The following is a 23,436-nucleotide window of genomic DNA, read 5'->3' on the forward strand; positions in this document are numbered from 1 at the left end:
CAAAAGCAGAGACATTACTTTGTCAACAAAGGTCTGTCTAGTCAAGGCTATGGTTTTTCCAGTAGTCATGTATGGATGTGAGAGTTGGACTATAAAGAAAGCTGAGCGCCGAAGAATTGATGCTTTTGAACTGTATGTTGGAGAAGACTCTTGAGAGTCCCTTGGACTGCAAGGAGATCCAACCAGTCCATCCTAAAGGAGATCAGTCTTGGGTGTTCATTGGAAGGACTGATGTTGAAGCTGAAACTCCAATACTTTGGCCACCTGATGCAAAGAACTGACTCATTTGAAAAGACCCTGATGCTGGGGAAGATTGAAGGCAGGAAGAGAAGGGGACAACAGAGGATGAGATAGTTGGATGGCATCATTGACTTGATGGACATGTGTTTGGGTTAACTCCAGGAGTTGGTGATGGACAGGGAGGCCTGGTGTGCTGCAGTTCATGGGGTTGCAAAGAGTTGGACATGACTGAGCGACTGAACTGAACTGAACTGAATTAACTGGGGAAGATATTTGCCACAAATGTGACAAGAGTCAGTGTCTTTATATATAATACAAGTAGATTATTTCAATCACTTAACATCTATTTATAGATTTTTCTTGTTGTGTGCCAGATATTATTCAAATGCTAGGGATACATAAGCCAATCCCTACATTCTAGTGGACAGAGAGATAGAGAGACAGAGAGAGAGGAGACAGAGAGCCTGAGAGAGGGAGTATGAACAGAATACAGAAAGCAATGTTAGATTAGAGATAAGTGATATGGAGAAAATAAATCATAGAAGCAGGATAGGAAGTTCTGGGGAGTTGTAGTTGCTACAGTTTGAAATTAGCTGGTCGGGAAAATCTCATGAGAAAGTAACATTTGAGAAAACTTGAAAGAGGTGAGGAAACCCAGCACATGATATTTGGGGCAAGAGTTTCTTCCTCCGAGGGAACAATGAATACTCAAATCCCAACAAACAAATGGATAAAAGATTGTGAACAGTTTGTAGAAGATGAAAGTCTCCAAGACCCATTTTTAAAGCATTCAGCTTTTAAGTCATCTAGGAATTATAAAATGATAGATTTTATGCCTCTCACATTAGCAGAATTTTAAAAAATGAAAATCAGTGTTGATAAAGGTATAATGAAATGAACACAGGATATTGTTGATAGAAATACAAGTTGATAAAATCATTCCCCAAAACAATTTAGCAAGATGTGTCAAGAGTCTTGAGCTTCCCTGGTGGCTGGGTGGTAAAGAATCTGCCTACAATGCAGGAACTGCAGGAGACATGGGTTTGATCCCTGGGTCGGGAATATCCCATGGAGGAGAGCATGGCCACCCACTCCAGTCTTCTTGCCTGGAGAACTCCATGGACAGAGGAGCCTGGTGGGCTACAGTCCATGGGATCACAAAGAGCTGGACATGACTGAAGTGACTTGGCATGCATGCAAGAGTCTTAAAAGAGTTTTCATGCTCTGATCCTGTAATTCTACCTCTATGAATCTATTCTTGGGAAATATTTTTAGAGAACTTATTTAGGATTTGTGTATTAGAGTGTTCACTGCTATCTCATTTATAATGGTTTAAAAAAAGGACAATGGGAAAAAAGTAACTATTGATTTTTTATGGTGGGTAAAAAAAGTTAGACAATGGATTAATAAGATTAAAAAGATAATGGTTAAATGAATTATGATTTAGCCTCAGATATTAGGATTTTGTGTTTGGTAGAACTTTTTAGTTGCAAGTAATAAATTAGTTTAGAAAAAAAGGCAAATTCATTGCTTTACTGAAGTAAACTACAGGAAGGGAAGAGATGAGGCTGGTCTCAGGGATACCTGGATCTAGAAGTTTAAACACTATCAAAACTCTTTGTCCCACATCTGCATTCTTTTTGTATATATTTTATTTATTTTCCCAGGCTATGTCTAAGAAGCTGAACTGATGACCCTAGGCATCCTTAGGCTCACATCTTTGAAGGCTGGTGACCCACAGGAGAGAGATACTCTTTGTCTGCTAAAGTTAGAAAAATCATGGAGAATGACTCTTGATTGTCTGGTGTGGGTCCCCTGTCCATTACGGAACCATCACTATGTCCAGGAATGGGACAGTATGACTGGCTTAGACAGAGTCTTTTCTAGAAAGAAAGAAGTAGTGGTAGGATGAAGTGCTAAGCAGACTAAAACAGTGGCCACTTTAACAGCTGAAAGTAATTTCTAGATATCTTTAATTGCATGAAAGATGATCTGGTATGATAACTATTGGCAAATTACAGATTAAAAATGCAAAGCGTAATATGGTATCGAGTTTGCAAAGAAATCATATATATACACATACATGTTAATGTAAACACATACATGTATATTTGCAAGTGATAAAGACAGTATAAATACATTAATAATGATAGTTATTTCTGGCAGGATAGCAGGTAATTTATATTTAGTGTTTATGCTGTATTTTTCTGTATTTTCTACATGTTTAGAAATGAGTACAAGCTATTAAGAAAAATGTATGCAAATAACAAACAGCCTAGAATATTTTTTCCCTCAAGATACCTTTAAAAAGAAGTGTTTACAGGTTGAAGTTTTACTATCTTGAGAGCTTCTGAGAACTTTTAATGAAGTGATTTTTGCGAGATTTTGAGCTATTTGCCACTTGTTCTGGAATACTGGAAATGGAAATGGCAAATAAAATGGCATTTACGATACAGAGCTATTCATTCTGTAGAGTCTAGTGATTAATACTAAGGAATTCTTTATATTATCTCTGCAGCTTTCACATTTAGAAAACAATATGAGGCTTTTGTGCTGTTTCCTTTTTTTCACATCTTAAGCTCCATACTGATATGGTTCAAGCACTGAGCTTTGACTGAAATTAAATTCCTGTTTCTGTTAACTACTTGTGTGATGTTCCGCAAGCCAGTTTCTCTCTCCACGCTTTGATTTTGTCATCAATAAATTGATTGCTTCAAACTAGTTGATGAGTAATTCTAACTAGGATATACGTGTTCTATGAACTTGTACTGTGTAAGAATTTGGAATATGTAAGGTATTGAAAATGCTACTCCAATAAAAAGGAGTTCAAAGGAGTGAAAAAAAAGAGGAGTAGGAAAAAAAGTTTGCTTTTAGTCATTACTGAAAGGAAAAGTGTCTAAACACTGGTTATATAGCAGCCTTTCATCTCATGGTTTACTTCAACAATGGCCAAGCATAGCAATCTTGGGCAGATAGAGAGGGCCTAGGGCCTGGCTTTAAAGCTGAACACTAAGGAATCACTTTTCCAATCTCAGATAACAACCATGGCAAGTCAGGATACAGAGATTTGGGGCTGTTTAGGCAAATGCTTGGGAGAAGGCAATGGCAACCCACTCCAGTACTCTTGCCAGGAAAATCCCATGGACGGAGGAGCCTGGTAGGCTGTAGTCCATGGGGTCGCTAGGAGTCAGACACAACTGAGCGACTTCACTTTCACTTTTCACTTTCCTGCATTGAAGAAGGAAATGGCAACCCACTCCAGTGTTCTTGCCTGGAGAATCCCAGGGACGGGGGAGCCTGGTGGGCTGCCGTCTATGGAGTCGCACAGAGTTGGACACAACTGAAGCGACTTAGCAGCAGGCAAATGCTTACCAATAGAGGCAGTAAGATGGAGTGGTGGGGCACAGGGCGTTGTGACAGGTGGGTGGAGCACAGCAAAGGACCACATAGAGTGGATAGTGCCTACTGCATTAGGCTTAGTTTTAGGACTTAGTTTCTTGGCTAAAGGAACTAGCAAAATAAAGACAGGGCCCCAGCTGATCCCAACTGACCCTGTCAAATGCTTAGGGTCCCCAGCAGATTTCAAAGTAAAGCCTGATTAAAAGAATAAGTGTAAAAGCAGAGAGGTAGCTGTAAGAAGTGCAGCTTAGTTGTAAGAGGAGGGCATCAATCTTAACACTCTGCTGCTAAGCCCAAGCATACTAATTTAGAAAGGTTCTGATACCAAAAAACAGGGGCTTTATAGAAAAAGGGGGCAGTGATCTTCTCTGTACTATGTTAGAAACATATGCCAAGATCCCTAATAATAATACTAATTGATAGAGAACTTACACCTCAAGAATGAGTAGATTTTTCACACCCAGTTTGTTCTATATGTTGTTGTTTAGTCGCTCAGTCGTGTCCGACTCTTTTGCAACCCCTGGACTGTAGCCCACCAGACTCCTCTGTCCATGGCATTTCCCAGGCAAGAATACTGGAGTGGGTTGCCATGGCCTGCTCCAGGGGATCTTCCCAACCCAGGGATCGAGCCCTCATCTCTTATGTCTCCTGCATTGACAGGCAGATTCTTTACTGCTGAGCCACCAGGGAAGCCCAATGGGGAGATAGAAATTTTCAAAAAGTTTTCTTATATTCTCAGTCTTAGAGTATTGAATAAGTGTTATTGGTAAATTAGAGAATGAGTGTTGATGGTTAGTAAGATTAAGTGGTTTCTGGTTTGAGGATAACTTAGGATGGCATTGGAGTTCACTGGGCTGGATTGTTGTGTTTTGCTAACCAGAATTCTCCTTATAGAGGATGGCATTTCCCCATCGTTTACAAGTGCCAAGTCTCTATTCAGCAGAAAGGCCCTGGTGAAGATGCAGCTTTTGAAGGATGTTGTTGGAAAAGACACATACAGAATAAACAATAAATATGATGATACATACCCCCCTCTCCCTGTTGAAGAAGTTATCCAACGGTCAGAGTTTGTTATTGGGCAAGAGGTGGAATATGACATACTTGTCAACAACTGTGAGCATTTTGTGACTTTGCTTCGATACGGAGAAGGAGTTTCAGAGCAGGTGAGTTTTCTTTAGGAGAAATAAAAATTTCTTACGTTGGGAAGATAATAACTACCCAGTCTTGATCAAGTTTTCAGACCTCAAACAAATGGAAAAGAACAAGAATATATGAGAACACTGAAGGACAAAGAAGGGAATTGAATTACCCAAGGTCACTCAGAAAGTTCATGACCAAACAGATGAGAACATTTTGTGTCATGAATCTGGGGCTAGAAGGGACTTGAAGCAGAGTCAAGACCATGTCTTTCTGTCTGTCTTAATGCCCCCGTCCTTCAGTATTTTTTTTTTTTCATTACCATACCATACAGCAGTTAAATCAGTAACTATATATATTGAAAAGAATGTTGACTTTTTTGAGTGCGAGTTCCTTTGCCAAAAACATAGATGGTAGTACTGAGATTCTTTTCCATTAACTGAAAGAGGCTAACTGATACCATGGATTTGTGGATGTCTTCAATTTCCTTGCAACACTAATTTCAAAGAAATGTTGTGCTTTTAAGTGGATCCAACGCTAAAGCATCTGCCTACAATGAGGGAGACCCAGGTTCAATCCCTGGGTTGGGAAGATCTCCTGGAGAAGGAAATGGCAACCCACTCCAGTATTCTTGCCTGGAAAATCCCATGGACAGAGGAGCCTAGTAGGTTACAATCCATGGGGTCGCAAAGAGTTAGACACGACTGAGTGATTTCACTTTCACTTTTGATTCATTGAGCTTTTGGATGATTTTTTAGTGGATTAATTGACTTTATTTTTAAAGTAGCTTATAGTTTTGGTATTTACCACCACTGTTCAGTAGTGTAGCAGATTCCTCACTGAAAGCAAGCTTGATTCAGTTGCCCTTTCCCTACTTACCTTCCCAGCATTTCAGTTGCATCATTGATGTTTTAACCCAAAGATTTATTAAAATTAATATATAAAGGCTCCTAGTATCTTGAAATGGTGGATCTGTTGTATAAATGTCTATTCTAAGGATTGAAATTATAACTCTGCTCATGAAAGCTTGGAAGAATGGAAAATAGAACATAATGAAAGGATACATTTGTTTTTATTAAGAAATAATTTAATTGGAAATTCATTTTTACTAGGAAATACATTACTATAATGAACTATACACATGTAGCAATAAATTGTTTCTGAGCCAAAACATAGAAGATAACAGACATAAATATCTGCTCATTTTTGCATTGAAAAGTAGCGTATAGCTAGGAAATAAAGTTGTTAATGATAAAGTTATCAACAGTACTCAATCAGCAATTTTTAAAAATGTGGCTAAATCAAAAGATATTACAGGTCTCTTTTTGCTCAGACTCGTACTTGTAGTCTATCTTCTTTTCACCTTTCATACCCAAATAAGACCCATGAAAAAGTAACTATTTTTCAAGAACTAGAAGAACTCTTCTCTAGCAGGTTCTGATGGGTGTAGTAACAGCCTTAAAGACACATCTGAGCTTTGGAATTCTGCTGATCTGAGCTAGAACCCCATCTTCACCACTTCTAACCTGGATAACTTTGGACATGTTTATCAGTTTCCTAATCTGTCAAACAAAGTTGTTTCATAGATTGTAAGAGATTTTTAAAGTCTCTTAGCATGTTCTATTAGCAGCAGCAGCAGCATGTTCTATTAAATATTATTCATCCCAATAAAAGGTATACTTCCATCGATATTACTTTTTATTTTAGCAATTTTAAGGTCTTTGTTGATACGCTTTAGTAATATTCTGTTGATCTAACAGAAACTGCAGCATTTGAATTATTTGTTATTACTATCAATAATAGTATTAGTACTAATAATAGCTAATGTTAGATTTGTTTCTGGGGTCCCTTTAAGGCTCAAGGATCTTGAGCATAGAACAGTTTCCTTGGGAAATGGCTGTGTATTTCCAGTTCAGTTCAGTTCAGTTCAGTAGTTCAGTCGTGTCTGACTCTTTGCGACCCCATGAACTGCAGCACGCTAGGCCTCCCTGTCCATCACCAACTCCCGGAGTTCACTCAAACCCATGTCCATCGAGTCGGTGATACCATCCAACCATCTCATCCTCTGTCGTCCCCTTCTCCTCCTGCCCTCAATCTTTCCCAGCATCAGGATCTTTTCAAATGAGTCAGTTCTTCCCATCAGGTGGCCAAAGTATTGGAGTTTCAGCTTCAACATCAGTCCTTCCAAAGAACACCCAGGACTGATCTCCTTTAGGATGGACTGGTTGGATCTCTTTGCAGTCTAAGGGACTCTCAAGAGTCTTCTCTAACACCACAGTTCAAAAGCATCAATTCTTCATTGCTCAGCCCTTTTTATAGTCCAACTCTCACATCCATATGTGACTACTGGAAAAACCATAGCCTTGACTAGACGGACCTTTGTTGGCAAAGTAATGTCTCTGCTTTTGAATATGCTGTCTAGGTTGGTCATAACTTTCCTTCCAAGGAGTAAGAGTCTTTTAATTTCATGGCTGCAATTACCATCTGCAGTGATTTTGGAGGCCACCCCCCCCCCCCCGCCAAAATAAAGTCTCTCACTGTTTCCCCATCTATTTCCCAGTTAAACAAAAAACGGTAAATGATAAAAAGATTAGAAAGGTGGAAGGATTGTGGGCCCTATCCTTTTCTTCTTTGTACTTTTCTGTATTTTTTAAAAAAATTAATGGACTTTGCTTTTTAGAGTTTTAAGTTCACAGCAACACTGAGCTGGAAGTACATACAGAATTCCCACATATTCTGTACCCTCCACCCCGACACACACACACATATCCTTCCCCACTGTTAGCATCCCATAGCACTGTGGATTATTTGTTATATAAGATGAGCCAACATTGATACATCATTATCAACCAGAGTTCATACTGAAGGAAACCAGAGCATACCACCCCAAATATGTTACTTTGGCATAAGGATTATTTTGAGCAATTGAGAAGCAATTGAGTAGGAGCAGAAGGAAATAAAGCTCGCTGCCCTCCCCCTATTTTTCTAAAAGTAGGACAGAAACTTTCAAAGGTATCCTGCCTCCCCACTCTACCAGGAAGGACAAAAGGTAATCACCCGGGACAACCCGTGTTTAATGTAAGACCCTTAGCAGCCTGGAGAGGGCACTAGAGGAATCTACTTAACAAACTACTCACAGGCTTCTATATACCATTAGTTTCCTACCTTCCCACAGGTTGTCGCCCTTGGAAGAGGAACCACTTTTCCCTCACTTCTCTACAAATTTATTTTTCTTTGGTGAAGATGCTCTATAAGTCTGAATTCTAAGCCATGTCTTTGAGTTACTTCTTCCCTGAATTTCTACCATGAGTGTATGAGACGTGCATGTTAATCAACTGCTGTTCATTTTCCTCTTGTTAATTTGTCTTTTATTACAGAGCCTCAGCTGAGAACTTAAGATGGGTAAAGAAAAGAATTTTCCTCTCCTCGAATAGTTAATGTTAGGGTTCACTCTGCGTTGTACCTTCTGTGGGTTTTGACAAATATATAATACATGTATCCATCATTACAATATCATACAGGATAGTTTCCCAGCCCTGAAAATCTCTATACTCTGCCTGTCATTCATTCCTCACTCTCCATAAACCTCTGATAATCACTAATATTTTTTTTTTACTGCCATGTGTTTTATCTTTCCCAGAATGTCATATAGTTGAAATCGTACAAAGCAAAATGCACTTAAAATTCTTCCATGTCTTTTCATTAGATGGTTTGATTGCTCATTTCTGTTTATCACTGAATAATATTCCATTTTCTGGACGCATTACAGTGTATTTATCCACTAACCTACTGAAGGATATCTTGATTGCTTCCAAGTTGTGGTGATTATGAATAAAGTTGCTAGAAACATTTGTGTGCAGCTTTTTTGTGGATGTAAATTTTTGACTCATTTGGATAAACACCAAGAATTATGATCACCAGATCATATGGTAAGAGTATGTTTAGTTTTGTTAAAAGAAAAAACAACTGCCAAGCTAGCTTCCAAAGTGGCTGTACTATTTTGAATTCCCGGTAATGAATGAGAGTTCCTGTTGCTCCACATCTTCTTTAGCATTTGGCATTGTCCGTGTTTTGGAGGTCAGCCATTCTGATAGGTACGTAGTGATATCACCACTGTTTTAACTTGCAATTCCTTAAATATGTATGATGTTGACCATCTTTTCATATATTATTTGCTATCTGCATATCATATTTGGTGATGTGTCTCAAACTCTTTTGCCCATTTTTAATTGGGTTGCTTACTTGTTTTCATATTTTTAAGAGTTCTTAGCATATTTTGGAAAACAGTCCTTCATCAAATATGACTTTTGGAAATGTTTTCTTCCAGCCTGTGGCTTGTCTTTATTTTTATAAATTCCTAAAATCAACATTTCTCACTGTGATTCTAAACAAGTTACTAAATACGCCTGTCTTTGTGCACTATGGCAGCACCCTTGAGTGTGCCTGTGCGAGCTGACACGCAGTACACCTGACTGTGCTTCATTGCAGCACTGTAGCCTTAGAGTCTTGGGGGAAGAGAGATTTTTGATAACCACTGTAGTTGTCTGTGACCCAGCTTCACTGATACCCGGACCCAGCTGCTTCAGCTGTAGCTAACATTTCACTTGGCATGTATAGATCCTCAGAATCATGCCTGCCCCCATCCCACACACACACCTGAAAGCCCTGTATAGGACAAAGTGTGTAGGATAGGATTTGGTGATCTGATAATTCTAAATGAGTCACAAAAAGTTCTTGTTCATGCTGGCTCACCATAGACATCCTGGGATTTTTTTAATCTTGCAGATCGATCCTGTTACACATAACTCTAAGGGATTGTCCAAATTATGTGGGATTTTTCCATTTAGAATGCAACTTGAAATAAATGTTTGGAATTTGGGGAACTGCACACTGGAAGTGGTTTATTATAATTTTATCTTGCCTGTGCAGTCTCAGGGAATTTTGATTTAGGACTGAGTTGTCTGTCCTCTCCCCAGGTCTCTTAGATGTAGAGATTTCTCTCACGTGTTCTGTTTCTAGTGGCTGAAAGACATCCAGTGAGTTAGGACTGCATCTAGCTGTCCCCCTCCCCCCAGGATCCTGCAGGTTTTCCCAGGGCTGTCCCCTGCTGCCATTGGACACCTCTGTTTACAGACACCAATTACACCTTCCAGTTTTTTCACTGCCTGCCACTTTTCCTGTGTCAGACTCCTTGGGATCTCAGCATCTGCTTGGAATTGCATGAAGTTTGGGCTTGGTTTGTAATCCTTGATCCCTGTCTGATTATTGATTCTGCCCCCTTTTGGAATTCTGCCAGGTATCTTGTATCTCCCACCCCGTTTTTGCTCCCTGTGTCCTATATGGGTAGTTCTCTGCTACAGTGAATTCTGCTTGGAAACAATTTAGGTAGCAACTAATTAAGAATTACAAATAAAAGAAATAGCCAACCAACCAAATACATAAAATTAAGAGTTGTAAACTAAAATAGGGTTTTTCCATTGTTTGCCAATGTCATTCTCCCTGGCAACTAGGGATGGTGGCAGAGCAGAGATTACAATTATAGGCCATGTCCCTACAGACCACAGGGTGGTGTAATGAAGTGAATACTCTTTGTGCTGCTTTCCTGGCCAGAGCCCTTGCTGCCTGTTCCCCACAGGGAGGCCTCAGTTAGGGAGGGAGCATTATGTTGCATATGGGGGTGGCAGGCTCAGTGGTGGAGGGCTATGGGTTAGACAGAGGGCACGCTCCAGTGTTACCTGGGTCAGGTTTTTCAGCATTTGGGCTGGTCCCCAGAGTCGTTTAGGAAAAATATTTAGCTTTATTTGAAAGCCTGACTCTTAACTCTTAGAAAACAACTCTTGTTTTCCAAACACCTGATGACAGTGAAGTATCTGAATGTGACCTTTGGGTCATAAAATTGCACTCAAACCCTTGCAGATGGAAGGTAATATTAGTTGAGTGCCATGCAACTGTGAATATTCATCAGTTCCCTCATCATGATGATGATTAATACCCTTAAAGCTATAAATGTCTGAACTCCTTTATGGACAATTGAACTTGAGAGTGATTTATTTTTGTTTGTCTACATGAGAAATTAATTTTTGCCATAATAGTTAACATTAGTAGTGACTTATCTTGAAGTTTGTTTATTGGAATATAAAGTGTATCTACCAAGTAAGAGTGTATGGTATTTACCTCAGATCACATTCCTGAATTATCTTCCTAACAGCTTTAAGTCAGGGAACACACACACACATGCACACACACGTCCATCCAAATGCTGTCATCTTTTTAATAGACTTCTTGAGTGAGTACTCTGCTTTCTTGTCTACACTCCCTCGACCAATGCACACACATATATGCACACACTATTCACCTTGGTATAGACCCAGCCAAATGAGTATGTGCTTGGGAGCGGGGGATGTATAGGGGGAGGACACATGATTCAGGACTAAACTATATCTAAATGCCCTGGTGCTACTACCTCCCTTGGGCAAATCACTTTTAACTTCTCAAATAGTATAAAACAGTAATGCTATACGGTCCAGGTGTACCATGATGATTATTAGGAATTGTGGCATAATAAGTTAATAAACTGTCAGAGGCTATAAAAATAACCTATGTGTATTTATATCTTTGTCATAATTATAAATTTATTTCATCTTCATACAAAATTTTAATTTTGCATTCACCTTTAAGTTCATCCCTTGTACATTAAAATGAGTCTCTGATTTAGGAAACAAGCTAAAGCTGAGGTTTAGGACACTAAGATGCTTTTAGAATAAGATGTGTTTTTGATTCCTTTTTCCTTATAGGCCAGCCGAGCGATAAGTACCATTGGGTTTGTGACAGCTGCTGCTGGTGCCTTCTCCTTCCTGGGCTTGTTTCCAAAAAGACTAAGACCAAAATTCTATTAATTTACTGAAGAGATATTGGAGCTGAAGGAATTTGTGAGGAGGAAAAGTAACCTGGGATGAATACTTATTTTCAATGCATCATTATTGTTCCAAATTTCCAGTGATGGATGACAGACTCTTTAATAAATTGCTTACTGGCATTATCTCATCATTGAGCCATGGAAATTTTTCTTCCTTAGTAGTATAGATTCATGTGGTAACTTGAACAAGAAGCAGTGGCCTTTTGAATGAACCAGTGGCAGATCTTAATATCACATCATCATTTATCCTTTTTCTTCTATAAATATTGTTTTTCTTTCCCCTGAGGGTAACTATTTTGCCAGAGGGATGAAGAACCTTTTATATGTGACCGGAAAAAATGTTAAAAACCCTTAATTATTTAGATTGGTATCAAAATTCATATGCCTTTTCTGGTCAGAGAAGAAATTTGAAATAAAGCATTTGGTCAGGTAGCTTAAGAATCTTTTATTAATAAACTATCTGAGAGTGGATACTCATCTCCTTGACCCTGTGTAGGTGTGAGCAGGAGGTGAATGGGAGAAGGAGCTCTTGGCTCCAGTGTCTCGGATCCAATGATTTCCCTGGCAGCAACTCCTTTGTTAGGAGTATGTGACAAGTAGAAATGGGCTGTTGCTTCTACCAAGTTCCATTGTTCCCTTTGGATTTTGAAGTATTTGAAGAGTTTCGCCCTTTAAACCTAAGTTCAGTTCAGTTCAGTTCAGTCGCTCAGTCGTGTCCGACTCTTTGCGACCCCATGAATCCCAGCACGCCAGGCCTCCCTGTCCATCACCAACTCCCGGGGTTCACTCAAACTCACGTCCATCGAGTTGGTGATGCCATCCAGCTATCTCATCCACTGTCGTCCCCTTCTCCTCCTGCCCCCATCCCTCCCAGCATCAGAGTCTTTTCCAATGAATCAACTCTTTGTATGAGGTGGCCAAAGTACTGGAGTTTCAGCTTTAGCATCATTCCTTCCAAAGAACACCCAGGGCTGATCTCCTTTAGAATGGACTGGTTGGATTTCCTTGCAGTCCAAGGGACTCTCAAGAGTCTTTTGAACACCACACTTCAAAAGCATCAATTCTTCGGCGCTCAGCTTTCTTCACAGTCCAACTTTCACATCCATACATGATCACTGGAAAAACCATAGCCTTGACTAGATGGACCTTTGTTGGCAAAGTAATGTCTCTGCTTTTGAACATGCTATCTAGGTTGGTCATAACTTTCCTTCCAAGGAGTAAGTGTCTTTTAATTTCATGGCTGCAGTCACCATCTGCAGTGATTTTGGAGCCTCCCAAAATAAAGTCTGACACTGTTTCCACTGTTTACCCATCTATTTCCCATGAAGTGATGGGTAAAGACATCATTAAACATAGGTTTAAGGTGCCATATTTAGAAAACAATATCCTATATTACTTTTTATGGCTTTTACTAGAGGTTCAAGGAGTGTGGCTCAGACTGTAAAGCAGCTTCCTGCAATACAGGAACGTTGGGTTTGATCCCTGGGTTGGGAAGATCCCCTGGAGAACGGAATGGCTACCTACTTCAGTATTTTTGCCTGGAGATTCCATGGATGGAGGAACCTGGTGGGCTATACAGTCCATGGGGTCCCAAAGAGTTGGACATGACTGACTAACACTTTTACTTTTTCAATCAGGGAGAGACTCATGATTTTATTCTTGCATTTTATTGATTATGTGTTGGATGAAGCAAACAACTTTTTAATACCTTTCCAATGGAATTCTTGTTTGGTAGCAGATGGGGAAAAATGGATGACAGTCTCTCTATCCTGGGATTATATCAGATATTATAACATTACCCTCCAAACCACATTGCTAGTCAGTGACATCTTTATTGTATCATGGCCAAAAGCATGACATTAAATAAAGGAAATGTTTAAGTAAATATGGGGTGTTGTGGTGCAGGGAGGGAAACAAAACTTTGGTAGATAAAGGTAACAAAACAGCTGCCTCAAAGTCTTTGACATAGTAAACTGATTTGATTTTACTCCTGGGCCAGAAAATCTGTACAATCTAATTGTAGGATTAAGAACAATGATAACAAGAAATGGCCATGTGCTTCCATCAGGGCCCGTAGAGACCCTACCTGTCTTCCTGTTCCCTGACTAATCCCTTCCCTTTCTTATGGCACCAATTCTGTTTCCAGATAAACCCCAAAACTCTGTCTTCCTCCCCTGTTCCTCTGGGAATAGTGTCTTCTATCTGATAGCATGATCCAAAATTACCCTTTCATTTTTATTCTAAATTCAATTTCTTATTCCTATTATGTCCTACTCTTAAGTAACAGTAATGTTAAAAAAGAAAAAAAAAAAACAGTCTGTTTCCTAGTATTGTCAAGTCTGAGCAGAACTGGCAGCAGCTTTATGTGTTACATCCCGCAGGATATAACATCTTTTTAGTAAAGATGACTGCAGAGGACAAATCTTAGCCTTGAACAGGAGACCTGGGTGTGGTGGAATTACCACACTGCCTGTGACAGAGGGAATGGAATTGGCAACTCAGAGGATATTTTGAGGATCCTTAAATCAAACTTCTGGATAGCTGGACATGCCCACTGCAGAAGACAATCTTAGCAATACTGAATAATTGTTACAAATGCACTTTTAAATTAAATTCATAGATTCATTTTTTCACAAATAGTGTTCAGGACTCTAGTAATGTTCAGCCTTAAGGGTAAGCACACAAAGTTAGTCGTCAGTTTCCCCCTAAAACGGCCACTCTTGGTGATGGGCAGCTTCAGCCTGTCCATTTATATGTGGCCATGTTCACTGTGCTTTTATCGAACATCTTTTTCCAAGACTAGTAAACATTTCTCTGATGTATTTTTAGTGAATTAGACTAGATTAAATCAAAGTCTAGTGTAGAGACCAAATTTATCCTGTCCCATCCCCACCTTCAAAGAGATGTGTGAAATAAAGGTATCACCTATCAGACACCTAATAGATTGTAGAAGAAACTGAGAGAAGCTAAACACTTATTGAAAAAAGATTAAAAAATATTTTTATGCTATCTAGATATACTAGAGTATCAACTGAATCCTCTCATTCTAAAAGTCAAATTACTAAATAGAGCTATGTCAGCTCAAGGAACCTGAGCTGCTGTATGTTTTAGGTTGACATATTTCTTAATCTTTAGCTAAAAATATTTTTGATGTTTTGTTCTTTTATTGGTATCCACTAAATTAGACATATTTAAAAAATTATCACTCTCCAAGAGCTGTGTATCCAAGAAAAGGTTAAAACGCAAATAAAATATAAATATAAAATGCTTGTTTGCATAGGAATTTGCATTTATGCTGCTGGCCTGTGTAACAAAGTGTATGGTGCTATTTACAGCAATGAATTGCTAAAATGTTGAGACATTTTTCCAATCCTAAAGATCTCATAATTGTAAAGACATGATTGAATCCATATATCACAGTATTAGGCATGTAATTGACACTCATGGAATGGGACTGGTTAGCTAATTGCCTATGACCCATTAAAGATCCATTTAATTAGCAAAATTAGATTTATGGTTACAAGGAAAATGTAGTAGGTAGTTTAAAATGTTCACTAGGAATAAATATCCTCTCAAGGTCACAGTGAGGTTGATATATGTTAAAGGTAATAATGTGCAGAACATATTTGTAAAGGATGTACCCTTTCTTGTGATCCTTAATGTGCATCTAATAATTGATTTAGATTATGAAAAGATGAAATGGAACTTAAGGTTGTTTAATATTCTGAGAATTGTCATGCTGTAGATAAAAGCATTATGGGTTCCTTCCCTGGGATTGATTTTTTTTCAGATGAGCAATGATGAGTCTGGGCCAACTTTTAGAGTTAGAACTTGAGATTTTTCTTTGTCAGTAATAAAAAGCAAATAAAGGTACCATACCATAATTCTTAAGAGTGAAAACTACATTTTAATAGTTTTATTATTTTTGTGATCTAATTTGGAACCTCTAGCTCACTAGCCCCAAAGCAATATACTTGGGAGATGCCAATTTGAGTAGAGTTTGCTTAGCTGTGCCCAGGCCAAGGTTATAAACAATTATCAGACACCTCCATCTTTCTCCACTTCCACATTTAACAACAGGGGTGAAGTTTCTGAGGTAAATTTCAATTCTTGTTTCTCTATTAAAACCATATAAAGAACCAAAAAGAAGAATTCTGTGACCTGGAGAAAAGATATATGCATAGATGTTCTTTGCAGGCGAATATAAGATTAAGTAAATGTGTGACAAGTTATTGAGAGAAGCTTTTTTAAATATATAGATTCTTTTATTTCAGTAGATAAAGATACAAATACATTGGTGAAACTTTCAAAATTAAACTCTTTTTTCTTTCTTCTATTGATGTTCATACTATTAATTTTACTACCATAAAGAGCTGTGCATTTGAAGCAAGTCATGCTATGCATTGTGAATAAAATTTGTTAGAAAAAAAAATGATCCTTTAGAAAATGCATTATTTTTCTTAATGATAGAGGATGAGGTCAAAATAAACATATGTAAAGTCCTTTGTTGCAAGGTTCAATGCACTGAGAAATGCACTTTGAATCTTCAGATGGAGGAAGAAAATAAAAGGGTAGACTATTATCACGTCTCCACAATGTTTTAGATTCTGGTAAAAGGAGGATGCTATTTAACAATTCTGATTACAGTCTGGTCCAGAAATGTTGTTCTGTGGTTTGGCCTCCCAAATTAAGTTTTTCTTTTGGAATCTGTTCAGAGCTTTCAAAGCCTTGGTTGATGTAGAATCCATTTCTGCCATCGCCTGAATAATCTGTCCTGTTTGTAGGAGGCCAGGTTGGATCTTTTGCCAGTTTTCTTTGCCAGATCCTATACTGACTTTTAGAATAGATTCCAAATTCTTTCTTGATCCATAGCCAGAGCGCTCGATTTTGAAGGATGGCATCCTGGAAAATCAGGTGGAAAAGACAATCAAACCATCACCTATTTTCCCTGGCAGCCAGATTGCTCATTGCTACCCTGTTCCCCCAGACCTTCTCTAAATGTGCTAATTATTTATGCTCATTGGCCACTTCTTGCAGCCCCATGAAGCCTAGCAGCTTCCTGGGTTCATTTCCTTGAGAACTGAGTGAGCTTGTGTTCATAGAAATCTGCCAAAAGCTTACAGTCTTTCATTTCCACAGATTTCCTAGTTCAATTCTGGCAGGAGAGTCACTTAGAATTATTTTACTGCTAGAATGAAATAGCAAAATAATGTACTCAAAATCAAGAAAAGAAAAAAAAAATCACTGTTACTCGCTCCCTGATACAAAGAAGGCATCAAGTAATGGTTTGTTGAATGAATGAATGAACTCTAAAAATCAAATGGGTTTTGCTTTCCATTTGTTGTTGTTGTTTAGTCACTAAGTTCTGTCTGACTGTTCTGCAACCCCATGGACTGTAGGCTCTGCCAGTCTCCTCTGTCCATGGAATTTCCCAGGCAAGAATACTGGAGTGGGTTGTTATTTCCTACTCCAGGGGATCTTCCCAACCTAGGGGTCAAACCCATGCCTCCTACATTGGCAGGCAGATTCTTTACCACTGAGTCACCAGGGAGGCCCTTTGCTTTCCATTTTGGGGGTTCTCTTTTTTGTACGATTACAAGCACACACAATTTTATGCATTTATAGTAATAGAAGTGCTCAAATATTGCATTCCACTTCCTCTGTCATATACAGTTTGTAGCTACCATCTTCTCAATAATCATTTTTAATGATTGTATAACATTTACTCAAATTTCTATATTACTATTTAATAGCACCTCTACTTTTGAAACACTTGATTCTAATATTTTATCACTAGATAATACTGTGATGAAAATCTTCATACATGTAAAATTTTCTGTCTTTTTAAGTTATTTTTTAAGTGAAATCTCAGAAATGGAATTCCTTAAGAGTATGAGAAATTTTACATGCATTGTATACCATGGAATATTTGTATATACACATATTTTTTCTTAATTTGGCTGATACCTTTTCTCAAGGAACTTCATGAATCTTTTCTTTTAAACTGTCCCTTAAAAAAATAGTACCTGAGTTTTTCACTGAGAAGGTAAATTCATTTAGTGACACTGAGTAGAAGAGAAATGCTATAGAAGACCTTCAAGGTTAAGAATTGACTAGAATGAGCAATGGCTTCCCTTCTCTCTTAATTAAGGAAGCCCACCTAGACAGTTCTTCACACTAAAAGGTCTCACTGAATTTTAGAGCTGGAAGGTCATTTGATCTAGTCTACCAGATTATTAAGACTTCTGGGAAAGTACAATATAAGGCCTTCATGTGAGACAAAATTAGCTAATTTGATGTTTTGCTTCCTACACTGCAGATACCGAGAGCATTTCTATGCAGCCTTCAAAGAATTTTAAATCATTCTCATTTCCCCCAAAGAGAACACTTAACAAACACTTAATAATTATTACTTTTGGGGGATAAAAGTGGTTGCTCTAAACAATGAGCATCTGTTGAGAGTCAGCCCTTTATTTATCCTTCCCCCCAGATAGTGAGCCATACAGAAACTTCTTTACCTCTACAAAGAAGGCCACACAGAACTGGGTGAGAGCTGCCACCAAAACTGAAACCCTCCATGATGTTACAGTCGGGACAAACTGTTGAAAAAGAAATACTACCTTTATACTTTGCATACTTTATACTTGACACACATTCTCTTATTTAATTTATATATATTTGTAACAACTCTCTGGGCTTAGAGGGTAGACGTTCCTCTCTCAGCTTTACAGACGAGAAGGTCAATACCTTGCCCTAGGATTCAATACCAAGAAATAAATGGCAGAGTCAGAATTCAAATAAAGTCTGACTGCCTCTCGCCCAGTGCTCCCTCCACTGCCTGATGATAAACATGGAGTCAACGTGCCCTGGATCAAAGACATGAGACAGGACGCTTTGGAGCCTGTGTTCTCTCTCTTTATTTTTATCTTCTCAAATACAAGAAAGATTAAATCATGCATCTAATGATGTTATTACTTATAATGCTCCCAAAGCAAAATCTACTTGGAGCTCATTCGTTCAGTAACATTGACATATGAGTAAAAGAAATAAAAGGTAGACAGAGGTTCAAGTTTATTTTGATAGATACTTGGTGAATAATTTTTGAATAAATACTCTCATCCCTAAATCTAATGCCTTGAAAGCTGAACTGGCTCAGTCTCTCTCCTTTTAAGGATTAAAGAGTACCCTTGACCACCAAATACACTTATTGAATAGGTGTGAGATCTACAACTTCCTATAGACACATCCATAGCAAAAGATGAATTATGAAATTCCTTTTTTGACCCTAAAATGTAGGATGACTATGTAGAGGCTGAGCTCCGTTTAGGACTAAAACCACAGACCCTCCATAATGTTTAAATGCTCACCTTTGATTCTTATTCCTGTTCTCATAGGTTATTTAAAGTAACAACATGTTATTTTTCCTCTAAGTGGAAACAGCCTTTCTCCAGGATGTGAAATAGGCTTGCTGGGTAGCAGGTGGCCTGGAGAGGGCTGTGAGATCCGGCAGTGGGTCAGATGGTAGTGGAGCCCTTGGCCCTTTCCCGCATCCTGCTACCGCCCTGATCTGGGACGTCACTTCTCCATGCCTTGGCCTGGAAGGCACCTGTCACATCACTTTGGAGTTATCTTCTGTGATGCTCTCCCCTCCTAGCTTCTGAGCTGTTTGAGAGCAGTGACCACATCTTACTCGTTTTTGTAACCCCAGTGCCAAGCCCACTCTGAAGCTTCACAATGCTTTGTAAGTGACTGAATGGTCTGGGTTTTCATATCCTAACTGCTTCTCTCTCCACAGCCTGTCTTCTCTCACACACAGCATTCCTGCTGTCATCTAACGAATCTGTCTTAAGTGCTCCACTGAAAAACCTGCTCTGATGGCTTCAATGACTCCCATTGCTCTTGGCATAGTGTTGAACCAGCATTGTCTGCCTTCCTACATCCACGTCTACTCCACAACTTACTGGCTCAATCTTAGCTAACCTTCTAGGTGGTCTGTGAAACAAATCTTGCTTTGGATTTTCCTCTCGGCCATTCCACATTCTCTTGCATTTCTAAAACCAAAGAGATTGGGCCAGCCCTCTCTGCTTGTGCTTAGGCTGTTCTCCTAGTTGGGAATATCCCTACCTCCTACTTAGCAAAGTCAAACCTATCCTTCCAGACCAGATCAAGTTGCATCTCCTGTATGACGCCTCCTGTGGAAGCCACAGGCCCCAGGGAGAGCTCCTCCTCCCTATGTCCTTCCCACTTCTCTCTGTTTTACACTCTCTTTAAGCATGGACGGCCTCAGGTGGCCATTCCATCACTTCACTGGGTATGGCTCATCTTTGGAACTAAACTGTAGGTAGAGGGCCAGAGCCAATCTTTGTCTTTCTATTTTTCCTACAATGCTAGGTCCAAAAATAGGCTCAATAACTTATTAATAAATTTAATTTTAACCCTTGAAATAAGCCCCCCCGCCCATTGTCAGTGTTTTACAGACAGAATATGACTGGCTTACAGTCAACATTTTCTTGCTTTTCACAACTACATTATAAAGGACTTATACTATATGATTAAAAAATTAAAGTTGGAGGATTAATTATTGTATTAATGCATTAATTTCATCGTATTAGTATAACATAGAAGAATAAAACATCCAAACACAGTGTTCCAGGTATAAACAGAATAAATGACCCAACTGATGATACTAATAATATGAAAACACTCAGGCCAGCGTGTGTGAGATAGAAGTATGTTATTTGCTCTTCTGGTAAATGAAAATAGCCTCACAATTCTCAGTGACCAGAGAGAATATGGGTGTAACTGACTTGTAAATTATCAATACAATGCAAATACAGCCCCACTGCACATAGGAGTCACGGATTCCACATACCTCCATTCCGCGGTATATATCTTGAAAATCAGAAAACTGAAGGAAAATTGTGAGGCCCAAGGCAGACGCTAGCAAAAATGAGAATATATCTGAAGAAACAGCAAACATTATTTTTAGATGCTGAGGGAATGTTTCCTGTAATTTGGCACATGTTTCAATATCAATTATCTTTGTTGGGCAAATACTGGATACATCTTTAGATGTTTTGATATATCCTCATATGTTTTAAAATGTGTTCTAATGCTTACAAGACAAAGGTGATATCTTGAAAATCTTTCCTTGAAAGGCTGAGTGTAGAGAGTTAGTAATTAAATATATTCCAGTAAACTCCATGAGGAAGTTACCTCAACTGAGGAGTCCTTGGGGCTGGGAAACCCTGCAGTGACCAGCTTATGTAAATGGTCACCAGAGAGTTCCTGATGCTTTATCACCTCGGGTCTAGTGAGTCGTTCATGAATAAATTATTTACACAGTCAGTCTTCTTAGTGGCACCTCACTCTTCATCGCTTAGAGAAGAGAGTACAAGGGTCTTGAATGATTGATGTTCAAGGCCTTCCGCGTCTGGTTCCAATCAGCCTTTCTAAACTGATCTCTGGTTGCTCTTCCTTAAGTTCTTGGAAAGCTAAACCATAAACCTGCTACTCACAGAGACCCAGTGCCTTCTAGCTTTCGTGCCTTGGTTCACAAAACACCCTGTGTAGATGGTAGTCTTCCAGTCTTGGCAAGTTCCCAGTGTTTCTTAAAAAGCCCAGTTCCAATACCACTTTCTTTTAAAGACTCTCCAATTCTCCCTTACCAAGTTTTATTTCATATGGTGTTTATCACTGTGCTTTGCATGGTCTTCATATATATATATCCAGTATGTTATAACCACCTGAAAGGGATTTTGATCTGCTTCTCTGGGACTCCAATTTGAAGTGGAAGTGAGAAACTAGCATGCATATCTGCTGGCTTCTTCTATAAAGCCTGCCCAGATGGCTTTACTTTGGGATGCTCAATTTCTCAGGATGCACAGTGCCAACATCCCTGTCCTTATTTCCCCACCCCCATCCCCTCTTGTGGCCATCAGCTTTTAGGCACTTTGTAGACAGTGCTTTATATATGCTTTTCAATGGGATTAGCACCTTCGGGCCTAAACAGCAGCATTTAATCAGTGTTGCTGTGATATGATACTTACGGTCTTCAACATTTAAAAACAAGCTAGATTTTCTCTTGTATTCTCTCTACCTCATTTCTTCCAGTGTTGATGGTTTATGGGCTCCCAACTCTGCATAGATCTATATTAAACAGAAATCAGAGGAACTGTCCCGCTACAGCAGGCCCTATATTTTGAAGCCACAAGAGCTCTGTTTAATCCTCACCACCTACACTCACCTTCATATTCATCCATGCCTCACTCTACATATATAACTAGATGTAACACCTCTTAGAAGAATACCCATGCTTGCTTGAGAGGCGTGTGAGGCAGAGAGAAGAAAGGAGGGAGCTGCAGGCTGTGTGGATTTTTAATTTCCTTCAGTGTTTCCAAGTCCCAAGGACCCAGATGTTGCGAAGAAGATGATGCCCCAAATGTCCATCCTGATGAAGTACTCACTGAAACTGGGCTGAGCACTGTGCACGTCACACTGCTCTCAGACTAGGGGTCCAAAAGCAGACCAGGCTAGGGCACAAATGAGCAGAGGGGAAACAAAATGGTGAGGCTCTCTTCTTTAATTCAGCTTTGATTGGACAACTTCATAAAGAACTGAAGTGAATGTTGCCCTCCTGTAATTAATTATTAATGATGAGGAAACTGGAATGAATGGGGTTCTGTTTGCACAGATGATTTGGGAAGACAAGCCCTGGGCAAGCCATTATAGACTATTCTCAGGCAAGAAGAGGCTTAAGAAATATTCACACCTGTTCCATAAAAACTAAATCTGTACTTATTCTATAGCTCATCATTACAAAGTTGATCTGTCAAAGACTGTTAAAAAAGGTAAAGACTTTTCTGTTACATTAAAATAGAATTGTGTATTTCAACAGCCATTCTGAGAACTTTTGACTTGTAACCTTGAGAGTGTATGATTTACTATAAGATTATGTTTGTTAGAATATGTTTATAAAAAACTTTTTTCATTTAAAATTACCAGTTATGTTTGACATAGGGATTTGAATTTACCCACAAAATTTAAGTCCCTATGATGTAACTAGTTCAGCTCTAATTAACTCATATTTAGAATGACTTTGCAGCTATTATTCAAATTAAAGTACTAGCCAATGTAATATATTCTCCTTGTAAAATATACTTACAATAAAAAAAATAGTAACCTGCAAAAATAGAATCTAGATTTGTTTTGACAGGAGCCAGGGACATTATCAGATACTATATCAAAATTAAGAAAAATTTGAACAAAAATAAGAAATTCAGGAAAAAATTTGTAAAAACTGTAATTAAAACAAGATTTTAGCATGCTCTCAAAACCTCTGAAAAAACAGCTATACAAAAGAAGATGGTGGGGGAGGGGATGAAAACAGAAAGCATGTAAATAATATAATTGCTAAAACTGGTTTTATATGATAAATTAATTTTTAATTTAGGAATAAGAATGAGACTTACTTCTCTAATATCTATGACTCTTTTTGAAAATTAGAAATTAGAGTTTATGACATGTGATATACAAAACTGTAGTAAAATTTCCAGATCAGAAATATTACAGGTTAGATGTTCTTTGATCATGACAAAAAAACTAGAAATTAGTAACTAAATTTAAAGGAAAAATCTCCCCGCATACAAATCAAAATTCTAAAGATCTGTTGAGTCAAAAAGGAAACTAAGTCCATTTGGAAGCTATTAAGAAAAAGAGTAGTAAGAGAATGAAAACAAAATCCT

The 23,436-nt window shown here is 38.5% G+C and overlaps 2 protein-coding genes across 10 annotated transcripts in view; one reads left to right on the plus strand and one right to left on the minus strand.

Moving 5' to 3' along the window:
• HRASLS (HRAS-like suppressor) overlaps positions 1-12,412 on the plus strand; it is a 22,765-nt gene extending 10,353 nt beyond the window's left edge. For 7 of the 9 annotated variants that reach the window (XM_010832235.1, XM_010832234.1, XM_010832238.1 and 4 more), the window contains 2 exons: positions 4,534-4,802; positions 11,571-12,412. In XM_010832235.1, coding sequence (XP_010830537.1) covers positions 4,534-4,802; positions 11,571-11,672 — 371 coding nt within the window. In that variant the 3' untranslated portion in view covers positions 11,673-12,412. Of the gene's footprint in view, positions 1-4,533; positions 5,386-7,951; positions 9,017-11,570 lie in introns of those variants that run through there. The other 2 variants (XM_010832241.1, XM_010832242.1) reach the window with 2 other exon arrangements.
• An 845-nt stretch (positions 12,413-13,257) lies between these two features.
• The window catches only part of ATP13A5 (ATPase type 13A5), a gene marked incomplete at its 5' end in the record, with an annotated part of 96,885 nt that continues 86,706 nt past the window's right edge, over positions 13,258-23,436 (minus strand). Inside the window, 3 exons of the mRNA XM_010832243.1 lie at positions 13,258-16,594; positions 18,211-18,291; positions 20,565-20,653. Coding sequence (XP_010830545.1) covers positions 16,334-16,594; positions 18,211-18,291; positions 20,565-20,653 — 431 coding nt within the window. The remainder of the gene's footprint in view (positions 16,595-18,210; positions 18,292-20,564; positions 20,654-23,436) is intronic.

This window comes from Bison bison, unplaced genomic scaffold, assembly GCF_000754665.1.
Source record: "Bison bison bison isolate TAMUID 2011002044 unplaced genomic scaffold, Bison_UMD1.0 scf7180017860491, whole genome shotgun sequence".
Classification (NCBI taxonomy): Eukaryota; Metazoa; Chordata; class Mammalia; order Artiodactyla; family Bovidae; genus Bison; species Bison bison.